General features: G+C 40.4%; 1 protein-coding gene and 1 pseudogene across 14 annotated transcripts in view; one reads left to right on the top strand and one right to left on the bottom strand.

The window, feature by feature from the left end:
• The window catches only part of MARK3 (microtubule affinity regulating kinase 3), a 114,327-nt gene that overhangs the window by 14,984 nt on the left and 86,536 nt on the right, over positions 1-12,807 (top strand). For all 14 annotated transcript variants that reach the window (XM_032287290.1, XM_032287289.1, XM_032287287.1 and 11 more), the window contains exon 2: positions 6,213-6,404. In XM_032287290.1, coding sequence (XP_032143181.1) covers positions 6,213-6,404 — 192 coding nt within the window. The remainder of the gene's footprint in view (positions 1-6,212; positions 6,405-12,807) is intronic.
• Positions 11,965-12,613, bottom strand: LOC116557716 (annotated as a pseudogene).

Genomic DNA, 12,807 nt, shown 5'->3' with positions numbered 1-12,807 from the left:
ATGGCTTTGCAGTATATTTATTTTTATTTTCTTTATTTCTTTTTCTTTTCTTTTTCTTTCTTTTTTTTTTTTGAGACAGAGTCTCACTCTGTCACCCAGGCTGGAGTGCAACATGTGCCTCCCGGTTTCAAGCTATTCTCCTGCCTCAGCCTCTCAAGTAGCTGGGATTACAGGCATATACCACCACGCCCTGCTAATTTTTGTATTTTTAGTAGAGACAGGGTTTCACCATGTTGGCCAGGCTGGTCTAGAACGCGTGACCTCCAGTGATCCGCCCACCTCAACCTCCCAAAATGTTGGGATTACAGGCGTTATTAAACTTTTTATTTTTTGAAATAATTTGACATACAGAAAAGTTGTAAACAACAACAAAAAATAATAATAATGCAATAATGATGGTTGGCTCTCTCACATCTTACACCTTTTTCTTTCCTTAAAGCAGTGGCCATGACTTTCACGTATTATGTTACATAGTAGTAATAATGCACAACCTTGTCTTGTTTCTAATCTTAAATGATTCTGGAAGTTCTCTCCATTTGTTTTATTTCATTTTTTCCTATTTTAGCATTGGAGAATAAGTAAATGAAAAGAAAATTTCATTTAGTGTAATATTTGCAGAAGGTTGGGGGTTTTTTAAATTGTTTTGATTGCTATTTTTTGGGGGGTCAGTGATTTTTATCAAATCAATGACGTTCCATTCTAATCCTAGTTTGCTGTTGAGTTTTGTGGGGGCTTTTTGGTAGAGACAGGGTCTTGCTGTGTTTGCCCAGGCATGTCTCAAACTCCTGGGTTTAAACAAGCCTCTTTCTTCAGCCTCTGAAGGTACTGGGATTACAAGTATGAGTCACCATGCCTGACCAAGAGTTTTTAAATTATAAATTGTTCAGTCTTATCAAATCCTTTTTCTATGTTGAATGAAATAATTGCCTAGCTGCTTTCAAAAGTGAAATGTGACTTTGTGAATATCTCTAAAGTATAAAATACTTGGCGAAAAGCCATTTATTGTCACAATTTGGCTTTTTAGTTTAGTTTAGTTTTGTTTTGTTTTGTTTTTAACATTTGGAAACCCTGCCTGTATGTTAAGGAGGTAGCTTGTGATTTTAGGATTAGAAAGGATGTCGGGTTTCACTTCCTGTATTTTACAGAAGGGACCAAGCTCTGTTCAGGAAGATTTGAAACATAGTGTAAAGCTGTTGCTGTTTTAAACTTGTAAACCTGATTTCTTCTCATGTGTGAGGTACTTAAGTGGGCCTGTCAAATTTCAGGTTGGTTCTCTGCCTGGTAGATAGAAGGACAAGACTATTCTGGAACCTTATTAATGTTAAAATTTTTTTTTTACTGACTTACTGCTGGCAAGGATTTTTTTAAAAAAGATTTTTAAAATGTGTCTAAGAAATGTCTTCTGATTATGCAGTTAATAACAATCTGTGGTTCTTTTATATGTGGGCAAAATTAAGAACTAATATGTAAAACAAAATGGAGTGCATTCCCATTGATTTTTCTTATTGCTTTGCAATGATATGGCATCTACGTCAGTAGTGCTTTGGCTAAACGTCACAAAGACCTAACACAGTGGCCTAAACAAATAGGGGTTTATTTTTCTCCAAAAAGACATCTGGAGGTATGCAGCATCTTGCTTTAGTTCAGCAGTTCAGTAATATTGGAGTTGGTGGTTTTTTAAAAGTAGTTTTGTCTTTTCTCTCATGTTTGAGACCTTGTAGCTACAGGACAACATTATATAGCCACAGCTACATGGTTGCATTCAAGGAGGGAGGAAGGAACTGTATTGGCAACTCTGTCCTCCCCCTCAAGCTTTTTTTTTTTTTTCTCCCTGAGATGAAGTCTCACTGTGTCGCCCAAGCTGGGATGCAGTGGCAGGATCTCTGCTCACTGCAGCCTCGACCTCCTGAGTTCAAGCAATTCTCATGCTTCAGCTTCCCAAGTAGCTGGGATAGGCGTGCACCACCACGCCTAGCTAAATTTTGTACTTTTAGTAGAGATGGGGTTTCACCATGTTAGCCAGGCTGATCTCGAACTCCTGAACTCAGATGATCCACCAGCCTCAGCCTCCCAAAGTGCTGGGATTACAGGTGTGAGTCACTATGACCAGCCTCCTCTTTTATGATAAATTTCCCCAGACATTATCAACCCCTACCCCCTTATCCACGTTGCCACCTAGTAGACTTTAATAAGAACTGACCAGAACTAAGCCAGATGGTTATCTCTAGCTGCAGAGAAGTTTGGGAAAACAAGTATTTGACTGGCCATGTGGTCTCCCTGAACACACTTTCAACTTGAAGAAGGAAATCTCATGCCTTTGGCTGTATTCCACATTATTTTCAGTAGCAGTGTACATATTCTGGTTTTCATGGTGGATGAAGTGATATCAGCTCAGTTGTACAGGAAGGAGAAGAATCAAGGCTCATTTAATCTATAAGAATTAAACTTGGCAGCTTTTGAGTACCCGTTAGGTTCATAGTCTGCCATAAAATATTATAAAGGAGCCCAGGCATGGTGGCTTACACCTGTAATATCAGCACTTTGGGAGACCAGGGCAGGAGGATCACTTGAGGCCAGGAGTTTGAGACCAGCCTGGGCAACACAGTGAGACCCTATCTCTACAAAAAATTAAAACATTAGCCATGTGTGGTGCACATGCCTGTAGTCCCAGCTACTAGGGAGGCTGAGGTGGGATGACCCCTTAAATCCAGGAGTTCGAGGCTGCAGTTAGCTATGATCACACTACTGCACTCTATTAGCCTGGGCAACAGAACGATACCCTGTCTCAAAAAAAAGAAAAATCAAGTTTTTAATCAAAGATTTATATAATATGTGCGTGCATGTGTGTGTGTGCGCGCGCGTGCACGTGCGCACGCGTGCGTGTGTGTGTGTGTGTGTATGTAGGTTGTTTATTGACTCCTTAGGAAGAAAAAAAATGTATGAAATAGTACAAGAATTCAGAATTATTTGTTTAAATGTTTAGTGTTGATACTGAGTGTTATGATATAGGAATAGGGAACTTTTTCTTAGGGTCAGTGATGGGTACTTGGGAAAATAAAATGAAGGCCAAACGGAAGCAAAAGACGATTTAATTTGCTTCTATTTTGAGGGAATTTTTAAAAGTTAACTCTTAAATTTTTAATTTAAGGACTTTGTCAGGAAACATCAAATTAAATATATAAGTTTAACAACCTAACAAACATCAGATCTTTCAATCTGTCGTATGAGGAGATACAAGTTTCTTTCTGCTTTCTGTTATGACTGTTGATTTGCATGATTGTGTTTTAGGTTAGTCTGGGTTATGCTGTGGCAATACGCATCACCAAAATCCTAGTGATTGAACACAGTAAAAAGCTTTTGCACGCACCAAGTCTGCTTGAGGGATCCCAGTAAGGAGAAGTAAGAAATCCTGATGAGATGCAGGGAGAGCCATAGAAGGCTTCATGATGATGGTGACAGATGATCTAAACATAATAGAATGAGTAGGTTTTTAGGTTTAAAGAGAAGAAAGGACATTAAAACTGAGGGAACAACACTATGACTGAGTCAGAGCTAGACTCAAAGCTCGAGTCTACTGGATGATGTAGTGGGAGAGGAAGAATAGATGAGCAGGCCTTGAATTCATTTAACATTCAGCAAAAATGTGTTGCATATCTACTATGTGCTAGGCACTGTTTCAGATTTTGGGGAATATCTGATAATGAGCAAAACCCAAAAACCCTGTCCTCGTGAAGGTTACAACATGCTAATGGGTGAAGTCCTAAGGAGTTAGTATTTTATTATAAGCACGTTGGTGAGTAAGCAAAGATAGGAATGTTGGATGCCTATCAATCTTAAGATTTTCCTGGGTGGGCACGGTGGCTCACACCTGTAATCCCAGCACTTTGGCAAGCCAAGGTGGCTAGATCACTTGAGGTCAGCAGTTCAAGACCAGCCTGGCCAACATAGTGAAACCCTGTCTCTACTAAAAATACAAAAATAAGCCAGTTGTGGTGGCACACACCTGTAGTTCCAGCTACTCGTGAGGTTGGGGCAGGAGAATTGCTTGAATCAGAGAGGTGAAGGTTGCAGTGAGCTGAGATTGTGCCACCACACCTCAGCTGACAGAGGGAGAATCCATCTTAAAAAAAAAAAAAAAAAGATTTTTCTAATATTCTATTTTACATGAAATAGAAGGCAGTTGGTTTGCATGAAAATTATTATTTCATCAATTTAACTGCCTCATGGAAAGCACACATGTCGAAGTCAAATAAAACATAGAGATGAATATCTGAAATTAAAACATTTTATTTGGAAGCAAGAATTGCAATTTGGGGCACACACACAGACCACATAGTGGTCTTCAGTATGTCTGAAAAACAAAGTAAAGGATGGAGGGGTTTTTTTGTTTTTTGTTTTGGAGATGGAGTATCACTCTGTTGCCAGGCTGGAGTTCAGTGGCTCGATCACGGCTCACGGCAGCCTCTGACTCCCTGGTTCAAGCGATTTTCCTGCCTCGGCCTCCCAAGTAGCTGGGGTTACAGGCATGTATCACCACACCCAACTAATTTTTGTATTTTTAGTAGAGACGGGGTTTCACCATGTTGGCCAGGATAATCTTGATCTTCTGACCTTGTGATCCACCAGCCTCAGCCTCCCAAAGTGCTGGGATTACAGGTGTGAGCCACTTCACCCAGACCCAGCTGCTATTTTAAGATCCAAGGGATAGTTAATTCCTGTTTTTGTTTTCATGAAACTTAAATTCTAGTGTAATCAAAATCATGTAGAAATAAATATAAACGTGATCACCCAACTTCTTTTAAAATTATACTGCAGTTGACGTAATCATTTGCATTACAATAGCATGCATCTTGTGCACAACAAAATCTACCTGTTATTGTGTTAAAGCCTTAGTGTCAAAGCTTTGTTATCATTTTAGTCTTTTCTTTTATCAACTCTGTATTTCTAAATGGGCCATTTTCCGAAAGTTCTAATATGGAAATTAGAATCATTTTTGTTATAGGAACAGTGCAACAGTTACCTAGATTTGTAACTAGGTCATAAAAAGCCTGTTTTATCTAAAATAGACATTTGCAGTAAAAACTTAGAAATTGTTGTTGGGATGCAGTATTATGTGATAATTGAGTAAAACAGACAACAGCCTATCTCCAAACCTGGTATGTGAGTGTGAAAATATTAGAGTGATAATGAAGAAGTAGTTGGAGATTAATATGGAAATTCTGAAAAGTACATCTTTTGAGAAATTTAGAGGTAGATGGCACAAGTTTTAAAGCTTACTTTCACTTTAAAACACCTGAATTTCATTTTCTTTGACAGGTATATTACCAAGCAGTTTATCAGCTAGATCAGTCTTGTTTTGACTTATGGGTATATAGAGAAAGACAGGGCATTTTCCTGGACAAAAAGTTGGAAAAGAGAAACATATAAAGGGGATCGAAAGTGGCTGTGAGTGCATATGAAGTGAGCAGGAGTTAACAGCCACAGTGGGGAAGGGATTGGGACATCCAATCCTTTGAATGCGTATAGGGCCAAGGGAACAGTAGTAGCAGGATGCTTGCGCATATAGAAGTGTACACAGTGTGTACACAGAAGTGTAATTCTCGGACCTGAATGTTTCATAGGATAGAGACATATTGAGTACTTTATTCAACATGCATGTTGAGTACTTTATACATCTGTTCAACAAGGGCCATCTATTAAGCGCCGTACAGTCTAGCTGTTTCTTTAAGCACATTGTTTTGAATTACTGTTAGCAGTGTAGCATAGAAGGAAATTGGGAATCCAGATTCTCTATGGATTTCCCTCTGAACAGTTGTGTGGCTGTATCCTTATCTGGTGAATGGGGACATTAGCGTTTCCCCGCTCCACAGGCTGTAGTGAGGCTCAGGTGTGCAGGTGCACTTAATAGCATGTGGAAAAGTTGAGCACTTGTAACCGGAAGGCAGCCCTTTTACTCCTATTTTATATAATAGCCGTGTATGCAAAATATCTAATTTCTTCCTGAACACCCAGTTGAACTTTAACACTTGGTATTTTTCTTCTCAGAATTCTCATTTTCCTCATAAATTTATATTATGTCGTTAAATTCCTTTGAAGTGCTAGATACTTCAGGATTAAAGTAGGAATGTTGTTTCTTCAACTAGAAGCTCTTAGAACTTGGCAAGTACTCTGTGTTCTCTCATTTCCTTATCTTTGTATATGCTGTATTGCAGCACACGTCACATGGAGATGGGCGTCAAGAAGTTACCTCTCGCACCAGCCGCTCAGGAGCTCGGTGTAGAAACTCTATAGCTTCCTGTGCAGATGAACAGCCTCACATCGGAAACTACAGACTGTTGAAAACAATCGGCAAGGGGAATTTTGCAAAAGTAAAATTGGCAAGACATATCCTTACAGGCAGAGAGGTAAATACCAGTTATGCGTATTTCTGTTATGACTGTTGCTCTGTTTATTTCCATGTAAGAGAGAGAAAAGAATACGGATATATTTGGCCTTATTTCTAAGCTAACTAAGCTTTTTATTTGTTTTATTTTATTTTATTTTCAAGACAGGGTCTCTCCCTGTCACCCAGGCTGGAGTGCAGTGGCGCAGTCATGGCTCATTATAGCCTTGACCTCTTGGGTTGAGGTGATTCTCCCACCTCAGCCTCCTGAGTAGCTGAGACTACAGGTATGTGCTGCCACACCTGGCTAATTTTTTTTTAAAAATTTTTGTAGAGATAGAGTTCTCACCATGTTGCTCAGGCTGGTTTCGAACTCCTGAGCTCAAGCAGTCCTCCTGCCTCAACCTCCACAAGTGTTGGGATTATAGGCATGAGCATCGTGCCTGGCTAATTAAGCTTTTTCTTTTTGGGGTGGGGGCGCGGGGGACGGAGTCTTGCCCTGTAGCCCAGGCGTGGAGTGCAGTGACGTGGTCTCAGCTCACTGCAACCTCTGCCTCCCGGGTTCAAGTGATTCTCCTGCTTCAGCCTCCCTACTAGCTGGGATTACAGGCATGTGCTGCCACGCCTGACCAATTTTTATTTTTATTTTTTTTAGTAGAGACGGGGTTTCATCATGTTAGCCAGGCTGGCCTCAAACTCCTGACCTCAGGTGATCCGCCTGCCTCACCCTCCCAAAGTGCTGGGATTACATGTGTGAGCCACTGTGCCCAGCCTAATTAAGCTTTTTCAGAAGAACACGAAACATATATTAGTTGCCTGGGAGTTATTTTGCTTTCCCATTACTTTAAATGTTGTAAATATCATAGAGGGTTTAAATAATCTTTACGTTTAAAAATGAGTAATGTTGCCGGGCGCGGTAGCTCACGCCTGTAATCCCAGCGCTTTGGGAGGCTGAGGTGGGAGGATCACCTGAGGTCAAGAGATGGCGACCATGCTGGCTAACATGGTGAAACCCGTCTCTACTAAAAATACAAACATTAGCTGGGCACGGTGGCGGAGGTTGCAGTGAGCCGAGATTGTGCTACTGCACTCCAGCATGGTGACAGAACGAGACTCTGTCTCTTTTTTTTTTTTTTTTTTTTTTTTAATGACAAGGTTTCACCATGTTGGTCAGGCTGGTCTTGAACTCCTGACCTCAGGTGATCCACCCGCCCTGGCCTCCAAAGTGCTTGGATTACAGGCGTGAGCCACCGCGCCCGGCCCGAGACTCTGTCTCAAAAAAAAAAAAAAAAAATGAGTAATGTTTTGTTCTTTTTCAGTAGTAAACGTCTGCCACCACAGTAAAAATTGTCTTTAACTTAAGGTACATACTTACATATTTGAGCTCATGTTACTTGCAAATCGATAGTATTGTCAATACTTACAAATTTATCTTCAAGAGGTTTCTTCGTTTCTCTACTTTTCTCATAGTGTATGTTTAATGGGTTATTGTGTAGTAAGGCACATACTTTCCTAACCCTTGTGAAATGGCTTTCTGCTCAGCCCCATTTCTATTAATAAAAAATACATGTGTTAAAACCACAAAATTAACTCCCTCCTGTTGTGTGGTACAGAGCCTGTTTTGCTGTGCTTTTTTTTGGACAAAGTTTTGCTCTTTGACCAGGCTGGAGTGCAGTGGCATGATCTTGACTCACTGCAACCTCCGCCTCCTAGGTTCAAACAATTTTCCTGCCTCAGCCTCCCGAGTAGCTGGGATTACAGGTGACCGCCACCATGTCCAACTAATTTTTGTATTTTTAGTAGAGACAGGGTTTCACCATGTTGGCCAGCATGGTCTCAATCTCTTGACCTCGTGATCTGCCCGTCTCAGCCTCCCAAAGTGCTGGAATTACAGGCGTGAGCCACTGCACCCAGCCTGTTTTGCTTCTTTCATGTAGTTTGTTGCATTTAGGTCTTTGCACCTACTGTTCCCTGTACGTGAAATACTCTTTACTCTTCTGTTTAGGGATCACTTCTGAGAATCATTGACAGATCATCTTTCCCCATGCATGGGATACCATAAAAATCCAAATATCCTCTTTTATGGCACAATTTGCATTGTATTGGAATTACCCGTTTGTCTCCTTCTCTAGTCTGTAGGCGATCTCCAGTCTATAGGTAAAAACGACAGAACTTAACACAGTGCTTGTAACCTGTTAGGTACTTAATAAATATTTGTTAAATGAATGTAATAATACTGTTGTTGTTTTTTTTGGAAGAGGGTGAGAGTTTTGCTCTGTTGCCCAGGCTGGAGCGCAGCAGTGCCATCTCAGCATCTCAGCTCACTACAACCTCTGCCTCCTGGGTTCAAGTGATTCTCTCGCTTCAGTCTCCCGAATATCTGGGTTTACAGGCACCCACCACCACACCCAGCTCATTTTTTGTATTTTAGTAGAGATGGGGTTTCACCATGTTGGCCAGGCTGGTCTCGAACTCCTGATGTCAGGTGATCTGCCCGCCTCAGCCTCCCAAAGTGCTGGGATTACAGACATGAGCCACTGTGCCTGGCCTGAATGTAGTAATACTTTTGAAGGAAGCTTTTAAAACAAATGCTGTTCCTGTGATAGATGGACCAAGACTGTGACACATACACTATGGCATTCATACCTGCAGCCCACCAGGCCTGGGGCTGCAGGAGCATGAGCCCTGGGTCAGTCATCTGTCAACAGGCATCCTCTGTTTGCAGCAGTGTGCCCTATAAATATTCTCATTTCCTGTGTATGCTGAGACTTGGAAAAGGTTGGAAAGCACTGGACTGTGCTAACTGGAATCTTAAAAGACTCTTGCCAGAAATTTGCCTCTTCACAATTCATCCCAATTTTAGTGATAAAATCCTTGTGGATTTTTTAGTCGTGACTCCTGTTATTGAGCTGCCTTAGATTACTTTTGGAACCAGTAAACAGCTTGTGTGGGCGGAGCTGTCCCTGTTGTCCTTGATTAAAGCTTTCTTGAGATAAGGAACCAGACCTCTGAGTTTAATTCCCACCAGTTCCAGGTGGCTACTTGCCAGCTTCCTGATGTGGGCAGAGATGGTGGGCTAAGAGAGCATTGGGACAGACACACCCTCTCCCATTTACTTTACCTAACTTACGTTGGCTGGAGTCTGGCCTGTGGTGTTTACTTCTAGTAGGTTCTTTCTCTAGAAATCCTTGAATGTGACTGGCACTGTGGTTTAATTTAAAATTTTTGTCAGTTTTTTAATAACTTTGAACAGAATTATTTTACTTTTTTTTTTTTTTTGCCTATTGTAGATATGACCCAGAATCACATACAATGTAAACATTGTAGAAATTCATTATATAGAAAGTAAAAGTTCCTTGAAATTTGTCTCTTCAAAGACAATCACTTTCAGCAGTTTGGTGTATATTCCCAGAGTTTTTTATATAGACATTAACTTTTTAAAAGATTTTAATAAAAAGGGACTTGTATGGGACATAATAGTTTTTTTAGTTAGTAATGTACCTTGACCATGTCTGGGTCTTAGTACTCATAGATCTGACGCACTTAGTGTAAAGGCAGCATAGTCTTCCTCTGTAGGGTGGTATCATAGTTTATTTCATATCAATGGGCATTAGAGTTGTTTCTAATTTTTTGTTGTTACGAATGTATCTGTAGTGGTCATTCTTTAGCATTGTGTGTTCTTGTTAAGTGTTTCTGTAGGATAATTCCTAGAAACGGAAGTCCTAGGTCAAAGTCAATAAATATTTGACATTGTAATAGATATTACTAAATTTGTTTTGAATGAAAAGTGATGTGTACCTACTTTGTCATCCTACCAAAATGAATGAATGTTCATTTTCCTACATGCTTCTACACTAGATAATTTTTGTCTGTCTGAATGTCTTAGTCTGTTTTTGCTGCTGTAACATAATACCAGAGACTAGGTAATTTATAAGCATAAGAAATGTGCTTCTTACAGTTGTGGAAGCTCAGAAGTCCAAGGTCCAGGGCCTGCATCTGGCCAGGGCCTTCTTGAAACATGAAGGGCGTGATGGAAGGGCAAAGAGTGGAGAGGAGCGGGGAGGGAAGGGAAGAGGAGGAGAAAGCGAGAAGAGAGGGCAGAGCCCTTGCAACCTGATTGCCTCTCTAGGGCCCCACCTCTTAGTACTGCTGCAGTGGCAGTTACATTTTAACATGAGTTTGGGAGGAGACAAACATTTAAACCGTAACACGGATGGACAAAAAAAGGTTGTAGAAAAAAACAGAAGTTGCTTTTTCCCTTTTCACTACTTAGATTTATGATCTTTTAATATATTTTTGTCATTCATATTTTCTTTTTAAAACAAATTCCCTGACCACCCGTAGTAACTCATGCCTCTAGTCCTAGTGCTTTGGCAGGCCATGACAGGGAGATCATTTGAGCCCAGCAGTACAAGGCTGCATTGAGCTGTGATTGTACCACTCTACTCCAGCCTGGGCAGCAGTGGACGTGCTCTAAAATAAATAAATAAAGCAAGTTTCCTGTTTATATCATTTATTCATCTTGCTTTTTAAAAAAAAAAAATCTTAGTAATTTAAACCCTTTATGTTTTAGTCATCTGCCTGATGTGTCTGTTGTGTAGGTGATGAATATCTTTCCCTAGATTGTTACTTCTCTTAACTGTTTATGTTGTCTTATCTTAGGGAAGTTTTTAAGTATTTATGTGGCAAAATTGTTTCATCTTTTTCTTTATTACGTTTGGGTTTCATGTCTTCATGAAGATTTGTCCTATGACTTAAAAAACAGTTCTGTATCTTCTAATATTCCTCTTATGGCTCACATTTTAACATTTAATTCATGTGGTATATAGTTGGGAGGATTCATATTAGGGTTAGGGATATGGCTTTTTTTTTTCCGCTTGGATTACAATTGTCTCAGAACCATCAGTTCTCTCCCCCAATTGAAGATACCTGCATTAACACCTGTTAAATTCTTGTTTGTGTCCTGTTGTTTCTCCAGTCTATTTAGTCTCATACCATGGTGTTTTTATTACTACAGCTGTGGATTATATATTTTAGGTCAAGTCCCCTCCTGATTATATTCTTTTTTTTTTTTTTTTTTTTTAATTTGTGAGACAGAGTCTCACTCTGTCGCCAGGCTGGAGTGCAGTGGCACTAACTTGGCTCACTGCAACCTCCACCTCCAGGATTCAAGCAATTCTCCTGCCTCATCCTCCCAAGTAGCTGGGACTACAGGTGCTCGCCACTGTACTGGGCTAATTTTTATAATTTTAGTAGAGACGGAGTTTCATCATCTTGGCCAGCATGGTCTTGATCTCTTGACCTAATGATTTGCCCACCTTGGCCTCCCAACATGCTGGAGTTACAGGTGTGAGCCCCTGCACCCAGCCAGTAATTCTTATTTTTTGAAATTTTCTTGTATATATATTTCGTCCATTTACTCTTCCAGATGAATTTTAAAATTAAATTGCCATTTTCTAAAAACAGAACATGAAATTTTGATTAGACTAAGTTTCACGGGATTAGTTGTTTGTTTTTTTGTTTGTTTTGTTTTGTTTTGTTTTGTTTTTTACTAGTGGCAGTAGAATTTATTCAGATGTGCCTTAATATACTTGCTGGGGCTTGCCCATGGGGCTCTTTATATATAAGGCCTGGACATTCTGCCAGTTTTTCTCAAACAGTGACACCAAGAAGTTAACAGCCAGGTGAATGTTATACACAAGCTCATCTGTCATCTTCACGTGGCCAATGGCCACAGCCAGACATAACACCTTCTTCATTTGGAACTTGATTATGGACTTTGCCTCATTCACTTTGGCCAACATGTTTTCGTTGTGTGTGAGCAGGGTACAGAACTTCCCTGCCTTATTTAGGCCCGGGGCCAAGGATTCATGGGATTTGCTTGATGTGAGACTCCGAAGCCAAAAATGCATCATACTTCTTTGGCCAGCTTCTTGACCAGTTTCTTATTCTTGTTGAGTTTTTTCAGCGCCTCGATGTCCATGTGGGGGATATCCATGGCCTTGGCCTTGTCACAGTGCTGCTGGTCCCCCAGGACATATACTTGGGGCATGGAGTGGACTTAAGCCTGACGGTGCCCAAGAAGCACTTGCCCTTCTGGGAGTCATGGTTCTTCAAGCTAATCTGCAACTCCACCGTCTCCAGGAACTTGTGGCGCTTGCACTGGTTCCGGTGTAGGACTTCCTGCACCACCTCATACAGGGTGTTGTGGGAGACTTTGCTGCTCATGGCTTCTCCACCCATGATAACTGGAAAAGAGGGATTAGTTGATTTTCTAAATTATTAATAGTTTGGGAGGAAATTGATATTTTCATGATGCTAAGTCTTTTCTATTCCGGAATATACAGCGTGTCTCAAATTTGTTTTCAGAGTTTATAACTTTTTTCACCTCTCTCTCTTTTTTTTTTTTTTTTTTTTTTTTTTTT

Source organism: Sapajus apella, unplaced genomic scaffold, assembly GCF_009761245.1.
Source record: "Sapajus apella isolate SASKATOON/1434 unplaced genomic scaffold, GSC_monkey_1.0 scaffold20, whole genome shotgun sequence".
In the NCBI taxonomy this organism is placed as follows: domain Eukaryota; kingdom Metazoa; phylum Chordata; class Mammalia; order Primates; family Cebidae; genus Sapajus; species Sapajus apella.
This window is presented reverse-complemented; position numbering and strand designations above follow the sequence as displayed.